Raw genomic sequence first — 18,641 nt, 5'->3', positions numbered from 1 at the left:
TCAGCCCTGCCAATAAACGTGCCCTTCATCTTCCATAACCCCACACCAGTCAAGCTAGAAATGTGCAACAAAAGTAAAATAATCGGTATGTGACGAGTTGATGACACATTTCCTTAGCTGCAAAAAACACGGGTCCTGGATCACCCGAACGTCAGTGAGCCACCTGAGTACATAGCAGGGAGACTATCAGCAAGTGGTGTCTAACTGCCTTCTCCTCCCAGGGTCTGCAAAATCCATCACACCACCCGGGGATTTCCTTTTCTTCTTTGCCCAGGTGCAGCTAACAACCCAGACACAACTGGCAACATCTGGAAGAACAGAGACGCAGATGTTTCTCATTGACACCGTAACCTTTCCCAGCCTTTGCCAGGGCGTGCCCGCTCCCCGGGGTGGGTGTCCGGGTGGGAGATGCACATGCCCAAGGGCAGACTTAGGTCCTTACAGTGTTTCCTGAAGAGATGACCAAAGGTGAAGCAATTTTTTTTTTTTTTTTTTAATTTAAAGCCCCTTCTTCCTTGAGATGTGCCGGAAACCTGGGGCCTGATCTGGACCCCAGCATACACAGCTTCCCGAGGCTACAACACCCACAACATCTCATTACATGCAAGTGAGGCCAATTCAAGTTCTCTCTGCCCAGCTCTGTCTTGCTCTAACACAATCCTCCCCTGTTTCCACAGTTAACGTGTTGTTTTCATTTTAAAAGGGGAAAATAATGAGATGGTGGGAACATTACTTCTGGCTAATGGAGACAGAGATCTGCAAACTTTCACAGCTTAGTTTTTCCAGTATATCCCAGTCCTGATCCAAATATCATCATACTTATTTCAGTCCTGGACCCAACATGGGACTGGACACAACACGTGTGCCAAATTAAGACAGAAATAACTTGTAGCGCTTTTCTGCTTCACACTCCCTCAAAGACCTCTTGCTGACATTAAATCTCTGCTCTGCAGACTCCCTGTTTCCCTGCTACTGAATCTCCAGGCGCCTTCAGCACAGCTTCCCCGAACACGTTGGCCCCAAACGGCGAGCGAAGGCAGGCTGCCGGTCACTGCGCCTCTTCTGTAACCAGAGCAGATCTTTGAGAGTTCTGCTTTGGTGCATGAACCCCAATATGCAGAAAGGAAGGAGCAGCACAGACGGTGGCAACCAGCCCCCAGGAGCAGAGAGGGCAGGAGCAGTGCCAGCAATCCCTACAGGGCTGTGCACCGAGCAGAGCGCAAATCCAAGGGCGAAGGAGCAGGGCTGTAAGAGTATAGCTGCACTTTCTCCCCTCTGCCTGTCTAGGGGGCACCTCCTGAGGTATGAATCCACTCAGGCTGGCAACTTTTTCATTGTGACCGTCAAGTTCCTCTGCTTGTGCTCTGCACAGGGTTACCCAGGTCACTGATTGCTCCTCCATCTCCCCAGTAAAAAAAAAAAAAAAAAAAAAAAAAAAAAAGGCCAGTGGTCAAGCTGCCTCCTCAGGGAGGCTGAAGGCAAGTGCTCAGGAGCGAAAAGCTGTCACCCTGGCTAAGGACTTTGCTGGAGGCTTACCTCCAACCCATAACACGGGTGTTGGAAAGTGAGACTGGCTTGGAAGGAGGAGAATAAACAAGAGAAGGAAGCAAGCTTCTGCAGCCCCCTCAGTGGTGCTGCAGCATTCAGCCTGGGTCCCTGCGCTGATGCCCAGCACCCAAGATGCCACTTTCCATCCATCCACATCCATCAGGACCTCACAGGACCCTCTAGGCTGCAAACAGCGACTAGGAGGCACAGGTCTCTCTGGCCTGCGTGGGCCAAAGGTTGGCCTGGGTGTGGAGCGGCACGGCCAGGCCACCCCGGTAAGGCTTTCCCTCACCCGGCATGCTGTTTTCCGCAGGAGCCCTCTGCCTCCCTTGTTCACACACACCTTCACATTGCCTCCTGCACAGTGCGGGGGCTGGGGACCCCTGGAGGGGGATTTTGTGGAGTGTCCCCCCAAACAGGACTGGGACGGAAAATGCCAAACGAAATCTTCAATGTCAGAAGTGAGGGTGAAGGAGAAGGAATTGCTGTAACCTGGTACCAGGTCTTTTTGCATCCCAGCACAACTGCCGAAGCAGGCTCTCTGCGATGAGGGATTGTTATCCTATGTCTCCTTATAGAAAAGGATGTTACAGGACAGAAAATTTCACATACTAAATGGCTTTGCAAGTTGTTTCCTGAAGTGCAGGAAAACAATATCAAAATCTCATGAAAAGGCTGAGTCCTTTTTAATTAAAAAGATCTTAATTTGAATCAAAGTATTGCAAATCCCAATGGAAAGAAATGCATCCCCTGAGTTTTACTTTTTGCTCTGTTTACAAAACCTATTGCATCTGGTGAGGTGGTCATGGGGAACCTTTACCCGGCAGCATGCTGCTCACCTGCTGACTGCCGCCCCAGTGCTTTCTGTTTTAGTTTTCATACAAGAGCTGCAAAGCACTCCACCTTCCTTCCAAGGAATGAGCCTGTGTCGGGAAACCGGCCACACCAGCGAGCCCAGCGTCTGCAGCTGGACACATTCTGCCACTCGCACCCTGCTCGGGGCTGCAGCATTGCACATTTGCCAAGCACAAGCAAGGATGCACCAGCAGAAAGCTCACGTGTGAAAGCTCCTGGGTCTTTCCAAATTAAAAACTTGACGTTGTTACTCTGGTGCGAGCCAGTTACTAAAAATCGGTGCTGCTAGGGGAAAGCAAGGACGCAGTTTCCAGCTCTTCCTTTTAGGGGTGTCTAGAGACACTCAGTGCCTTCCTTTTCCCACTGCAGAACAGCCCAGTATTCACAAGAAAAAGTACAAAACACATTCTTGCTCTGCAATTCAGTGAGAAAGCAGATCTCAGCCTCAAGTTACCAAAAAAGGAAGGTTTTAAAACAATACTGATTAGAAACAATGTCCCAAGTGAGGAAAAATACGATGGAAGTGTCCCACACCTGAACTCACCAAGCAGTTTCACTGTCACCAGGACCCCCTCCCCATGTTATCTGCATTTAAGACAATAAATCTCTCTTTGCCTCGCTCCTTCCCAACATTGCTCTTCTCCCTCTTCTGTTGCTCAGGGCACTGCTGCAATTCAAGATGCCAGCAAATGATCGAAGGAGAGAAGAAAGTGATGGCTAAAGAAGAACGCCCTGCTTATCACAACCACCATCCACGTTGTAAAACAAGACAAAGAAGAAGGGGACAGGCAGAGATAGTACCAAATCCCACAGTGCTTCTTCAGCCAGAGCTTTCACTGACAAGAGGGCTAGGTGCCAGAGAAGGTCTTCCAATCTGCCCAACAAATACCCAATACCTTAGCAGCAACAGGAAGATACTTCAGCACTAAGATGTAAAGAAAACTGAATTCAGGGCGATGAACTTGCCCCAGAAGTCTGTAACCTGCGTGTTTGTATACACAGGGATCACTCAGACCAGCAGAGCCAAGCAGGCAAACAGCCAGGTTTGGGGAGATGGGGGGAGAAAGGCACATACCCAGATGACATGTACATCTACAAAAAAATGCACATGTCCTTTTTCAGAGGACGCTGTATAGGAATCCATTCCCACATTAAATTTCCCAAATAGAAATCCATTATTCCTGAAGAATTGAAACTGCTTTGCATAGCTGAAAAATGTCCTTAGAAGTCCCCAAATCTGCTATTCCATCCTGAAGAACAGAGGTAAAAAATTCATAGGCTATCAGGCAAACTGACGTGATCGAAGACCACCAGTGACATGAACCACAGGATAAAAATCATCACAATTTGCTTTCAATGGCTGCTTTTCTTGGAATATGGTATTAAAAGAAAACAACTTTGCCCCCACTATGAATTTGCATTAGAAATCCATAATAAAAATAAAGCTTAGTATTATACAAATGGGTACAGATCTCTATAGTGCTCCTGATGCAGATTAAGGTTAGACAGATTTTAGATGACAGTTATTTACCTCAGTCTAACACCATGTATGCACAAATGGAATTTATTTCATAGCTCCAGATATTAGCTAGAAAAAAGAGATGAGAGGAAATCTTACAGTCTCACGTAAAATATAATTATGTCTGTTTTCTGCTCCTTGGAAGGCAAACAAAGAGGGAAAAATGAATCTGCTGCTAGCATTTAATGGGACTTGTCTAAATGATATCAAACAAATAACAACCAGCAACAATTCACCAACACCTTCACTTTTATTTTTTCCAAGGGGGAATTCCAGAAACTCTAAGACATCGTTGCCTTGAACACTTTCGTTCCTACAGAGCAGGATTAGGCCCACGCCTGAGTACATCTCTTTCCTTCGAGACTGTCAAATTATCAAAGAAAAAGAAAAAAAAAATCACCGAGGCAGTAATGCTTATTTTTCTCCCCCCTGAAATGTATGCCTGTCCCCCCACTGCTTCTCCCAACTCCTTACACAATCGCCACCGATCAACCAGGAAACTGTTGCTAACTCTTGAATTTTGCAAGTTAGCAAGTAAAATAATAAAACAATGTTTTAACTGTCAGAGATCCTGGCTTGCAAAGTGCACTTTGGTCATTTCCTTTAATAACTGTAGTTTAGTGGTAATGATTTATAATAGTTCATAATATTCTACTAACTGTACTATATTAATAATACTAATACTTTGCCCTTGCCTGGTGTCTTCTGTCAGAAGATATCAAAGCGGCACACGCCGCCATGAGGGAGGTATCACTATTCTCCCGTTAGGCATTGGGAAACCATGACTCCGAGCCGTGCCCAAGGTCAGGATTCCCAGTCCCCAGGCCAGCACGGCAGCCACCAAGTCTGCCTTCCCTTCTCCTGCCACAGTTTTGTGACAGCAGTTGAGTCTGATCGATGGGGCTGAAGATTTAATGTGATTAATTCCTTCTCGAAAAGCAAGGTTTGGTCCGTGGTTTGGAGGCCATGGTTTTGATGGGAAGTACCAAGCAAGATGAGGAGCTTGCCCTGCAGTTGTACAATAAATACCCTTACGCCAGCACTCAGGCACACGGGGCAAAAGGGAAGCAATAAATATTTACTGCCTCCGTGCCCGTCCCTCCAGCAGGAGACAGATAAATATGACATTTAGGTGTCGCCCAGCACTCTGAGGACAGCGGTTAGAAGGCCTGACACCAATTCCCAGGCAGTCCAAAAGGGAAGGGAAAGGGCACGAGGCATCGCTGGCATGGCTGAGGCGCCGTGAAAGCTGGCCGGATGGCAGCGGCTGTGCGGGGAAACATTTTGGAGGAGAAAACAGCCCCAACCCTCCCCCTCAAACGATCAATTAAAAGCCATCCTTCTGCCGAGAGCCCAGCGAGGACAGCAAATGAGGGCTGCGAGCAGAACAGCCGCCCGGCTGGGCTCTGCATGACAATTGATGGGAAGGGGAGGCCGAGGGGGCGGCGGGGGAGGCAGCCCCGTCCCTCCTCTCACCATGGTGATTAGGTATTCCGAGTGCGCCAGATAGCCCCAAATAACAGAAAGAGAAATATAAACCGGAGACCAGCAGATCCAAGGCAGGCCAGATGGCCCCGCAGCCGGCCGGGCCTGCTCCCATCCAGCCCTTCCCCACTTTAACTGTTCAAACATTTCTTTATCCCGACAAGACAATTAAGCCGAACAGCATGGGAAGGAGTCTCGGCAACAGTTTGCAGAGGGAGTGGGAAGGTTGTTGCCAGAAAAGCAGAAAAAGGAGGCGATTGCTGCATCCTCCATAGACCTCCCTCCACGCAGCACACCTAGCTCCACGAGGACGGTACATACTGGTGGTGCGACAGGGACAGATGAGTGGCTCTCATCTCTGTTCCTGTCTATCTGCCTGCCCACCCCTTCAGAAAATCCACTGTTGCTCCTTCACTCCTCCTACATCACGCAGGGCACTGCACGACGGAAAGCAAACATTCCACTTGATTTATTTCATTATTTCGTAAGCACTGTCAAGCTTGCAATTTCCCATGGTTGCGGCTGATTATTATTAGCAACAAAGCATCACTTCACGTTAGACCCCAAATTTTACTGGTCTTGGAAGTTGTGCACCCCAGCAGGAAGAGTCATGAGCATGAGCAACGGATGTGTGCACGTGTGCATTCCTCCTCCAGCCCATTGTTCTACCACAAAATATATGAAAGAAAACCTTCTCCTCCAACCCTACACACATACATACGTACATACACAGCTCTCTACATAGGTCCCAGCCCATAAACACAAAGCCTAACACACGCATGTCTGAAGGGGTGGGTGGCTGGACAGACAGCCCTCAGTGTGATTTCCAAAGCACAACGTTATTCAGGAATTCAAGCTGTGGTCGTCATAACCCTGATGTTTATCACCTGAAGAACAATTTGAATTTGATCAATAACGAACCAGCTGTTTCAAAAGGAAAACTAACTCCATGCTACAGATGTTCTTTAAAACCCTAAAGTGGAACAAAGAGGTCACCAATATGGTGCACAACTTCTGCAGAGGAGAAACCAGTTGCAGCACAAACTGACTGTCCAGATAACCAAGGTTAAATATGATTATAAAAAATAATAATCAAAATAATGTCAATAGAACCACTCTCGCTGTACCCACTGGTCCCAAGGGATGAGCAAGGATCCCAACCTGCTCACCAATTCAATCACTCAACCCCAGGGCACACCAGAGGCTGGGTGAGAGCCACCAGCAGTAGCAGGGAAACTGAGGCCAGAAGAGCCAGGCTCTGGCCAGATGGAGACTGAATCAGTGGCCAGGATGCAGAGGGTCACCTTCACACATCAGGCTGTGCTCCACAAGAAGTCACAGACAGCACAAGATGAAGACTAAGCAGCAGACAGCCATGGGAAACCATCTCCTGCAGTCCCCGGGAGGCTGGGGGGGTGGGCAGCCTCGCAGAGATGGCAGAGGTGTCCGCTCTGCCAAGGTCCAGCTCTTTGCCAAGAGATCCCAGCTTCAGCATGGACCTCTGCCTGTCACCTTGTGCAAAAGCAAGGCCATAGTGACTGGTACAGAAGGCCACTGGGACAGATTTTATTAGAAGCAAAGAATAAAAGCAGGGATCTTAATTTTTTTTTCTGATTTTAAAACAGGGGTATAGATCTCTTTTGCAGAAAGGAACATGCCATTTATTTCCACTCCTTCTAGGAATCTCAACTATTGTGTGCTTATTAAAGGAAACCCATAAAATATGTCTCCCGGTGTCTTTAACACATGCTTTACAAGAAGCCTCTAAACTCTAACAAATGGCATTATTTTTCTCAGTGAACACCTAAGGGAATGGGCCCATCCAGTACACGGTGCATCTGCTTCTCCCTGGGAAAGGCTCCACTTTCCTATGTGCTCCCTGTACACTCCATCGCTCTGGATGTCCTGAGTACCTGCATTTCACAGCAAGAGACAACTTGCCCAAATGCAGACATCTCAGCCCAATTTGCTGAGTAACAAGAAGCACAATCCCACCCAGACGCACCCCAGAGGAGACGCTCTCCTGTCATGGGATGCATGGGTATGGGTACCGCTGGCAAGCAACACCCTGCTTTAGAAGTCAGGAAAGGTTCACCCAAAGGACTAAGCAATCTCTGCAGCACAAACACACATCTCACAGGTGCTAATCTTGGTTACACCAGCACATTTCCCAAATAATTTTACTGAATTCTGCAAATTTCCTCCACTGGTGAAAACAGACTGAGACTTTGCTCCCATGATGCAGATGACTAAATAGAGCACCTTCCAAACACTCCTTGAGATGAAAATGCCTGACTTTGGATCCTTGTTTTGCTGCAAAGTATCTCAAGCGTAAACCTATTTTTCAGTAAAATTAAAACCCAGTGCATTGAATTCCATTTTTAGAAAAAAGGAAAAAAAAAAAAAAAAAGAAAAGAAAAGAAAAGCAAGTTTCTTAGAAAATCACCATTTAAGCTACAGGGCAAAACAAATATTTAAATGAGCTATTCAAAAAAGGTTCTTGCGAAGTGGTACAGAAGAATATGCAGAGCAATCATAGTAGTTCATGTAACACAAACCCTTTCAGGAATCTGAAAAATACAGCTAAACAGTCGAGCTCTGCAAATCTGAAAAGCACCCATTAGACATGTAAAGGTGTTGCTGATCTAAGAAATTTTTACAATTTTTGCTCGCGGTTATAGAGAAGCCTTATTACATTTTTGCCTAGAAGCTACAGCCACCTACCTGCAAAAGATTCTCTGTCACGAGCATAAGTACACAGTTTTTTACCAAGTTATATACAACAATTACACAAGGAATCCACAAAACTTCTCACAGACAACAATCCCCCCCCCAAGTATGCATTTCTATAGAAACTCCAAAAATCTGTATGCAAATGTCAATGCAAAACAGGATCACAGTTATATCTGTTGACTGTGATCTCTCGAATTCCTCATTGCAGAAGTTTTTCTTTTCTGGTGGTCAACATCAAAGATCATTAGGATCCTCTAAAAGGCTCCGCTGCTCGCTCTCTCGGCCTCCAGCAAACACACCCATGCCCGCGTATGCACAACCAAATAAACTCGCCGTGTTAATGGAGCGAAGTTTCCATGGTGCAGTATCTATATGTGATGGGAATATGATACAGAGCCAACAGACTATTTAGCGTACACTATCCTGGTAGTAACAGAAGAATTTTAATATCGATGAAATATCAGGGATGTTGCATTTGCTTGGCTCTACCATGCAGCAAAGCATCTTAAAGAAATTTAACAATACGGGTAAGAAAACCAACAAAACAAAACGCCTTCCACTTCTGCCCAAGTTTTCCAAGCTGGCTGGAAAGTTTTTATTCTGCTTCCTTTCCCTGCAAGTCCCCTGCCACAGCGCTGGCAGCGACGCAGGGAGCTGGTGTCACTGTGCCTGCCTCTCGCACGCGCCCGTGCAAAGCCCCGGCTGCTCCCAGGAGGGAGAGGACCCACGTCCGGCACACGCTGTTGGCAAAAGCGAGGCACGGCGGTGGATGTGGATGCGTCTGTCTGTCTGCAGCTGCGCTCCATGTGGTCTAATTCATTTAACAGATTTACTTCTTTAAATGGGCTATCTGACAGGATTTTGCTAGCAAGATCCATAGCAGCTGATGCACTCTAAATTAATTTAGCTAGCGGACCCGCTCATCCGCTGCTATGTCCCGGAGTACTCTTTTGAGCAAGCTTCATTTCCACAGCCAGGTTATATTGATAAGGGAAAGAGCATCGACAAAGATGTCTCTAAGCCTTGCCATCTCACCTGCCTCCCCCCGTGGGTAATTATATTACCAGCTCGCACACATACACAGCCATACATGCTCCCACCTACAGCCGCTTCCCCTCCAGACCCAAAAGGAGGGAGAGGGGATGCTGAACAATGAAAGGAGCTTACAGCACGGAAAGTAGCATGGTCAGGGGTGGATCAGAAGGAGAGAGGGGAGAGAAATAAGAGATCCCATTCTTAGTGCAAGGAATACACGGCTTCTGCCTTCAGTGGGAATCATCCTACCCTCGCAAACGCCGACATAAAAGACACACTTGCAGCATATTTCAAAACCAAAGAGCGATGGATTTACAAGGCAGGTTGATTTTATGATGACTTTTATTGAAAAGGTACGCTGGGTTTAGGCAGATGCCTTTTAGCGCCGGTAAGTTAGCACAGTGCCTAATTCAAGGAGACAGCCTGAGGAAGCAGCGCCGACAGGAGAGAGAGAGCCACAATGTCTCTATTACTCTCCTCGGCATCATAAAGGGGAGAAGGAAAATCACGTCTGAAAGGGAGAGGAAGGCACAGTGCAGCAGGTTTTTGTTGGGGAAAAAAAAGTAATAATAATAACAACAACAATAATAAAATTGTTTTCTAGGAAGAAAATTCAACAGAACAAAGGAGCCCGTGTGAAAAGCAAATAATTTGCTCTTGGTCTACATGTCTGGGTTTACAGGAAAACTCTAATCATAAGTTAGTGCTCTTCTGCTGCTGCCCCCAGACCCCTCCCCATTGCGGGTCACCTCCCAGCTCAACCAACCTGGAAGGCCTGCCCTTCCCGAAGGACAGCTCTGTGCAGGCAACACCACAAGGGACGAGGTGATGGGGGAACAGGGAGGTACAGTCATGAGCATGTGAACTGGTTTCCTTCAGTCCAACCGCCCAGCTGTAAAGGGGCACATCACCTTTCGACAGGCACCAAAGGGAGGAAACAGAGAAAGCACATGGTGCAGCAGCTCACTGAATTGTAAGACTCGGGCTTGTCTCTCAAAGACAGAGCTCAGTGGCCAGAACTATTCTTAAGTTAACCAGAGGAAAAGGTACTTTTGTCCTAACCTGAGGCACTAATCCCAAAGGTGATGCATTTACTGCAAGAATGGTGTGCATGAAGAAAAGGTCAGAAACACCTGAAAGAAGCAGGGGGGACACGTTTGCCTCAAGCTCTGGGAAAGTTTCTGGCTACACACTCCAGCTGCATCCCTCATTACACACATATGTGTACCAGCATCTATAGCCTTGCACTGGGGCACAGACAGCTTGCTACATGGTCAACACCGTCTCTCCAGCTGTATGCTGGAAGAGGAGTTTCCTTCAAGAGCACCTCACCTTAAACATCTGCCAAAGTCCATTTAGAAGAGACAAGGCAATGCTGCGTGGCTGGGCCTGGCAAGCAGGAAAGGCTGGTTTCCCTCTGCCTTCAGCAAGAACCACAGCACTGCGGGACAAACACCTGTGGAGCATCTCAATGAGGCGCAACTAAAGAAGAACCAACAAGTCAACGGAGGTACTTACATCTGTCACTTCGGTCTTCGGGACTGGATGATGTCTCCCGGTCAGAAATGAGGCCAGAAACGGCAAAGATCTTCTTCCCCGTATCATCAACTTTGAGGGAACCGGGGGAGCTGGAGGGGAGCTGCGTGCCAAATTCGTACTCCTTCCCATCAGTGTCCGAGAAGCGCAGATGGGGTGAGTCAGTGTCATGGCAGTTTTTCAGGCGCTTGGCCGGTGTAAAGGCTGACTGGTAGCTCTCCCGGTCTTCAGTAGATGCAAAGGGGCGGAAAGCCCCAACGCCGCTGTGGTTCAACATACTAATCGGGGTGCAGTCCAGGTTGGGGGGTGCAAACTGCGGGTGGAGGTGAAGAAGGGATGGAGGAAAGTCACGGTTTGCAAACGCTCCCGGCACCCCGCCTTGCCGGTGATACATGGAGGCAAAAGTATACGAGCCATTGGTAAAGGGAATATGCACGTCCTTATCTGCTGACACGGGGACCCCAAAAGGCCTCGGCTGCTGGCAGGGAATGGAAGCATCACGGCTGGCTTCGGCGGTGGAGGCGAGAACCATCAGTGCCGGGGAGGCCAGCGGGTTGGGGAGATAGGGTGAGTTCTCCATCTTGAACGCTGCCCGGTGTAAGTCCATCGGAGTCTCTTTCCTCAGCAGGTTCACAAGCAGAACGATCTTCCCTGGAAGGAAAGCAAGGCGATGCCTGGGAACGGAGTGGGGAAAATTACTGGAGCATCATCACCCTCCAAACACTGCAAAGAAACAAAAAAGAAAAGAAAACACGACTGGTTAGGTTTCTGCACTCATCTCTCTGGGACACTCTGGCAGCAGGGTGGCCACATGTGTTACAACCCACCGGCCGGAGATGCACCACTGTTCCCATTCAAGAAAATCAATAGACAACTTCACACACTAGTGGAATCAGCTCTGGCCCTCCAGGTTAAAGGGTATCATCCACTGTAGATGAATGAAAGGCAAACCAAACATAATAACATGCAGATCTAATAACCCACTAATAAACAAGGTTCAGTCTAAAATTAAGATAGTAACTCCAAATTATAATTGGTATTTTATATGGCAAAAGAGGCACATACATATAATTGCAATAAACTTAAGAAAGCCCCCCCACAAACACACACATACCACTATTTGCTTGGGGGGGGGGTGTGCCCGTGGAACCAACATAAAAATATCCATTGTACGTAGCTACCCAAATCAGCCGGCGCACATGATTATACTGTACACGCTGCCCAGGACATACATAACAGAGACGTATTTTCTCTCACTCTCACAGTTTATATGGGTAGGTAAGTACTTGCACATACAGTACTTGATACCATCACATACATACATATATATATATATATGCACACAGTGTTGGAATGTAGGAATGTGGCCGTGCATGGGTGCGTGTATGCAATACACAAACACACACAGTCCCTGTTAGCCAAAGAAGAGACTTCCCTAGTAAAATGCCTGGCGTCTCTGGCAATGCTTAAAATCATAATGGGTGCTTCTGCCATCTGATCTCTGCAAGCGTCTGCCTTTCGGGTTGGGGACAAGAGAGAATGGATCAGTAATTTTAGTTCCTAATGCACTCACTCTTAAGTAGATTTGTAAACTGCCCTAGATGTGCCATTAACATTTAGAGGAAAATGTTAACAAAATTTCTGCCTCATATCTTGCTGAGCCTCCTAGGTTGGCTGCAGCCACCCAGCCGGCCACAACCCCCTCCCAGGGTGACAGAAGGGAAAATGCTCCTTTCTGTATCTCCCCCGTTTCGCTCCGTCTTTTTGTGTTGTTATTTTCTTCCCCAATCAATCTCGTGTCTTTTCTTTCAAGCTTCCGCTGCCTGCCATTCAGGCCCCACAACCCAGCTTAAAATACAAGGACTATAACTTTGAAACAATATACTAGCTGCTGGAGCTCAAAGGGCCAGAAAAATCATATAATAATAAAAAGCTGTTACAAATTGTGCCTCTTAAATCCAGAGGGTCAAACATCTCAAATAAAACTTAGTGAAAGAGTGTCTTCCCTAATGGAGTGCCTTTTGTACTCCATGAATGAGGGAGCCTAGGTTAACAAAGTGTATGAAATCCAGTCTGTGGCTTTAATGCAGTTCAGTGATAACATTTCCTCTCTCCCATCCTGTACCCAGACGCTCCGCTGACTGTTATTAATTGTGAAGATGAGTGGACATCATCTCTCTGCTTCCTCATTTGGCAGCCATCCTTAACAGACATCATTGCTAAATTACCAGATTATGTATCTCACATTAACGGATTTGCTCTCTTCCAAATTTTAAATAACTTTTGCGTCGAGTTTTTGCCATGGAGGGCAAGGGGGAGAGGGAGAGCGAGGGGATGCCAAGGGCACCCTGGTCAGTGCTGCAGTCCTGGGTATGCTCGCTCCGCTTCTTCATGCGAGGCTGATCAAAAACTGGAGGTCAGGAAACTGCAGCCACTGGCAGATTCAGAGTTGCTGGGGGCTTACGCAACTGCGCAAATATCCATGTACACACACATGATTATATATCTAAAGAGATGCATGCAAATAAGCCGCCGTTCTCAGAAATAGACAATCATTAACATGGAAGTGAAACTGAGCAATCACGGGAAAACATGGATTTCCAGGGGGAAAAAAAAGCAACCACCTCTGCCTCCTTTTCTATTTTTACTTGTGCTATCAGCCCATTACGTTAAATGTATTTCATAAATTAGTAATCTGGCCGCAACACTTGACACTCCTGTAGGATACTGTGAATCACTATGGCCGTTTATTCGTTTGCAAACTTCATTACACTGGGAATAAATCAACACATTACAATATTTCAGCCAGCCGAATTTAAATTTTTTTCAGCTCCCACTTCCTTTTTCGTTCTCTCTTGCTCCTTTCTCACCCAGCACCTCCCCACCCCCAGCAACATGGACAGATTAGACCGCGGCGGACCAGTCATTATGAAAATCTATCGTTAATACACTCCCAATGTCAAAATGTCATAGGTTTAAATACAGAACCCAAAAATAAGAAAACTAACTGGCCTTCTTAATTAAAAAAATATGGATTGCAGGGTCATCAGCTGGAGGGAACATTGGGGTGCCGGGAAGGCGGTGGGCACAGGTGGACTGAGGAACTGCTACTTTTCTGCCTCTATGCTGATTTTTTTTAATTTAGCACCTCACGCAAATCCAGATTAAAATAACTCCGGCTATTGATCTGAGCAGTGGAATTGACATTAATTTTAGTTCACTTCTCACTTTGCAAAGGGATCAATAGGAAGTAATAACAGCTGACATCCCCGCTGAAAGGAGGAGAAAAGACGGGCTAGAGACAGAAATCGAAAAGCAACCAAATAAATCAGCAGCTACTTTTCCACGGCATCAGACAAACTCCAAACAGATTGCAAAAAGTCTTTGTTGAATTAACTAAACAAGGCATAGAGGGAGGGGGGGTGGAGATCAATCTAGGAAGCTACATAAACTGTCTACCAAAGATGAAGGTTAGATGGACAGACTGAAAACAAACTCTGATTTTTTTATTAATATTTTTTTCATGACTACCTATGTGCATAGTTACTGGTTTTTAGAGCCACCCTGTTTAAGGTGCACACAAATTACCTGTGTAATCGTGTATGTTCATAATAACAAGGCTAAACATGCCACAACCAAGACAAATTGAATCAATAGCCTTTCGCTCTGAACCATAAAAAAAAAAATGTCTCACCGAGGAACAAGTTGTAATCGGTTATCTCTGGCTCAGTTTTGGTTCCTCTGCTTACGACGGTTGCAGCACTGTGCTGAATTAGTTAAGAGGAAAGTCTGATAAAAGTAGGAGAAGCCATGACAGAGCTGGATTTAGCAGGCATCACAAACACCCAGCAAGTGCAGAAAACAGCAGTGACCACTGGTTCTGAGCGTAAAACCCACTTGCTAATCAGCCTGCAAAGAAACACGCACATATGCGAGCACATGCACACCCCATACGCAGCCACCAGATCTGCAAATCTTTTACTAAAATGTTACTCAGAGTTCCTATTACTAAATCACCTCTCTGCTATCGATTAAAATAAGTAAAACACACCACTCTGGTTTCTACAACAGGTTGCATTTTTGTGGTCTCTCAACCATTTCCAAATGCTAGAGATTAAAATAATGGGGCAAATTAACATTTTTCTCCCTCCAGAAACAAAGTTTTCTTGGGGAAAAAAAATTAATTAACAAGCTATAGGGGAAAAAAGATTAAAACAATAGGAAATCCAGAAAAATTGATGATGCATGTAAATTAGGAAAGACCCAGGAAAAAATCGCAATATCCATTTACATTAAAAAGTTTTTTCCCCATAAATGTCAAGTAGGAATTTAGAAATATGCTCTGCGCAGAAAAGCCAAAGATTATAAAACAAAATAATGCCAGCTGTTTGGGGATTTAAGTGCTCAAATGGATTATATATTTGAACCAAACTGGATTTCCTTATAATAAATAAAACAAATGCAAGCTCGAAAGCCAACAAAGGAGAGCTCTCATCACTGGATTAAGATACAAAGGAAAAACAGTTAATTTTTTTCCAGCGCGTGAAATATGCCAACTGCAGCAGCACACCCGGGCAGCTGCTGCGAAAATCGGTTTAAGGAGAAAAGAAAAAAAGAAAAATAATAATAATAATATTAATACTAGGGAGAGCGGGGAGCGAAGGAGCCGGCGGCGGGGACGGAGCGGGCAGCCCCAACCCCGGCCCCGGGCGGCTCCGGCGGGCAGGGCAGTCCGGCCTCTGCCCCCGCTTCGGGTTTGCTGCAAACTTCTTCAAAAAAAAAAAAAAAATTTTTTTTTTTTTAAGAAAATAAAAGGAGGGAAAGAAGCCCCCGGGCGGAGAGGGTGCTCCCCGCGGCGGCGGGCTGCAGGAGGGAGGAAGCGCCCGGGGTTTGGCAAGAGGAAAAAAGAGGGAAAGAAGAAAAAAAGCCCGCAGCCCAGCCAGGGACTGCCGGCCGCCTCGCCCCCGGCCCGCCGCCCCCGGCCCGCTCCCAGCTTGGCGAAATCCAAACGAAAATCGCGGGCGGCGTCGCCCCGGGGGAAGCCCCGCTCCGACGGGCAGCGCGGGCGGCGGGCACCGGGCGGCGGGCACCGGGCACCGGCCCCTCCGGCAGCGCTCGCCCCGCCGCGGGAAGCCAGCGGGGCTGGCACCCCCCGGCCGCCCCCTCTACCCCCCCGCTCCCCATTTTTCTCCCCCGCCCGTGTGTGTGTGTTAAATAAATCCAAATAAAATAAAATAAGAAGGGGGCGAGCCCCGGGCTGGAGCCTACCGACGCCGCCAAGCCCCGCCGCTCCGCTCTCCCCGCCGGCAAATTAAACAGGTGTTTGGCGGCCCGGCGGGGCCGGGGCTGCGGGCACGGCTCCGCACGGCCCCGCACGGCCCCGCGCTCCCGCACGGCCCCGCACGCCCCGCCGGGAAGCGGCCAGCGGGGCGCAGCCGGGGCTGCTCCGCTCCTGCCTCTGCGGGAATTATTCCCTCCCGGGGAGGGCGGCGGGAGGGGGCTCCGCCAGTCCGGTCCGCGAAGTCGCCTTCCCCCCCACCCCCACCCCCCCCCCCGCGCTTTTTCCTCCTCCTTAAACCCCGAGTCACAAAGATCCTCAAACGCGGAGATGCCCAGAGTTGTTTGGATTTATTGCAACAATCACTTACCATACACATTTCCTGTGTGGAAGGACAAGCATTCAATACAACTCTTTAAGTAGACAGTTCCTAATGATTTCATTGTGGTCAACCAGATGGTTTTTATGTATTTAGATCTGAAGGTGAAGAATTATTTTCCATGCTTCCAACCTATTTACAGACTTCCCTGGGCTAGAGCTGGGGTGGCTGGTTAAAAGAAAGCAAATCCTGCGATTTCTCGATCGCATCGCTGGATGATCCAGAAAGTTTTCTAAAGGACCTAAAGCGAAAACAGGGATAATTCCTTCCACCTCTTCTGGCTTTCCAAGCTACGCAATTCACATGTGGAGTAATTTTAGCTCATTCGTTGAATAACGCTGACAATTTAAACCGCCTCTCTACCTTTGTTTTATCTGCAATAATAAAACCAGAACAACACCGCATGTGAGATCCGGGCGTTTGGTCCTACCTGAAAGCAGTCGGGGGCAAGGGCGGCAATCTTTTAGGGATGAAGGACCCGAGGAGGAGTGAGGATGTTGGCCAAACTTCAGCCTCGTCCAAAATTAAGCTAAAAGTGGCGACTTAACAGCGTGCGTTTTAAAAAAAATAAAATAATTTGGTCTTCGAGCGGGGATCGCGCATTTTTGGTACGGCTGAAAACTAAAGTTCACACGGGGACTGCACGATTGCAAAAATGAAAGCTTCGGAGTAAATAAAATTACTGGCTGTTCAGTGTTTCTTGAGAGCACAGAAACCCTGGCGGGCTTTGGGTTGGGTTTTGGTTGGTTTGTTTGTTTGTTGGGTTGTTGGGTTTTTTTCAGATACTTTTATTGCAAAATAAAAGCCTTAGTTTGTGTATTTGGGGGGGAAAAAACCCAAACAAAAAAAAAAAACCAAACAAAAAACAAAACCCAAAAAACTGGGTGGTGGGTGCGTGGATCTGCTTATTTCCTTTGAAAAAAGTTTTTGTTTTGCAGCCGCTGGGAAATGAAATTGTCGCTGCCCAGAGAGACCGTGGAGAGAGCGAGGTCCTGGGCGCAGCGGAGGGAAGCGAGGAAAGAACTCCCCGGCTTGCCCCACCAGGGGAAACAAAAAAGGAGGGAAAAAAAAAAAAAAAAAAGACTTCAAAACCCCTGTATGTATTTCGCAGCGAGGAAGCTGTGCCGGTCTCCGGGTCGGGCCGGGTCCCCCCCAGCGCGCGCCGTCCCCAGCCGGGCTGCCGCGGCGGTCCCCGGCACCTGATCCCCCTGCTGGCTACCGGTCCCCCCGGAAAGCCACCGGGGGGGGAGGATCCGGGCAGCTCGGGGCTCGCCGAGGGCGCGGGGGGGGCCCTTTTATCTGCCTTTCCCCCCGGCATTACCATGCCGATCCCCACCCACCCGGCCCTCCCCGCGGCCGGCCGGCTCCCCGCCGCCACCGAGCCGGCCGGCTTCCCCGGGGCTGGGCAGGGAGCAGGGGGAAGGGGGAAAGGGCGCGGGGGACAGGGGTGGAGGTGGGAGCCGGGGAGGGGGGCGGGGGGGGGAAACTTGCCCTGCAAAGTTTGCGTGCGGCCGGGCGGCCCCGGTGGCCGGTACTCACGGTGCGGCTGCCGGCGGGCGCTGCGCGGAGCTGGCGGCGTGCGGGGAGCAGGGCAGTCCCGGGCGTGCTGGCCCCGCTGCGCGCCCGCCGCTCGCATGTAGCAGAGCGGGAGGCGCCGGGGGTGCGAGGGAAGGAGCAGTGCTGCCTCTCAGTGCCGGCTCTCATCAGTGAATGAGCCTCCACTCTCCGAGGGACTCCCGGCTGCACACACACACGCACACACGCGCGCACACACACACACGCGCGCACACACACACACACACTCGCACGCGGAGCCAGGCTGAGCACTGCATACATTAGGGCACTCGGGCAGTATGGGAAATGCAGTCCAGCACCGGGCGCCCACCCGCCGGCCGGCCGCCAGGCACAGCCTCTGGAGTTGCCCCAGTGGGGCGCCGGGGGGCTGCTCCTCTCCCAGGGCCGCCGCTTCTCCCCCAGCCCCTCCGCTCCAGCGTCACCCACCCGCCGTTATTTCCTAGCACCCGTCATATTTTCCACCGTGCAGCTCCCTCCCAAATTGCAGCGGGATGCTGCAGGGGCCCCCCAGCAGCAGCATCCCCCCCCGGGCAGCCTCGGACCCCATCAGCCCTGGGGCAGCCGGCACCCTTTGGGATGCTCACGGGCGCGCTGCCTTCCCCCACGCACCCATCTGCATCTCCTGACACTCAGGGGTGCCCGGGGATGGGCAGATCTGACAGCATCCCCACATTTGCCTTGGACAGCCGCAGCAAAGC

General features: G+C 48.9%; 1 protein-coding gene across 11 annotated transcripts in view; it reads right to left on the bottom strand.

Annotated features, from left to right (window-relative positions):
• The window catches only part of RNF220 (ring finger protein 220), a 232,738-nt gene extending 214,691 nt beyond the window's left edge, over window positions 1-18,047 (bottom strand). Inside the window, exons 1-3 of one of the 11 annotated variants that reach the window (XM_055814900.1) lie at window positions 15,980-16,160; window positions 14,406-14,620; window positions 10,694-11,434 (exon numbers count right to left, since the gene is read on the bottom strand). In XM_055814900.1, the coding sequence (XP_055670875.1) occupies window positions 10,694-11,318 (625 nt within the window). In that variant the 5' untranslated portion in view covers window positions 11,319-11,434; window positions 14,406-14,620; window positions 15,980-16,160. Of the gene's footprint in view, window positions 1-10,693; window positions 11,435-11,538; window positions 11,640-14,405; window positions 15,419-15,979; window positions 16,161-16,798; window positions 17,352-17,907 lie in introns of those variants that run through there. The other 10 variants (XM_055814902.1, XM_055814906.1, XM_055814905.1 and 7 more) reach the window with 10 other exon arrangements.
• Between the last annotated feature and the right edge of the window lie 594 nt (window positions 18,048-18,641).

This window comes from Falco peregrinus, chromosome 10 (assembly GCF_023634155.1).
Source record: "Falco peregrinus isolate bFalPer1 chromosome 10, bFalPer1.pri, whole genome shotgun sequence".
Taxonomy (NCBI): domain Eukaryota; kingdom Metazoa; phylum Chordata; class Aves; order Falconiformes; family Falconidae; genus Falco; species Falco peregrinus.
This window is presented reverse-complemented; position numbering and strand designations above follow the sequence as displayed.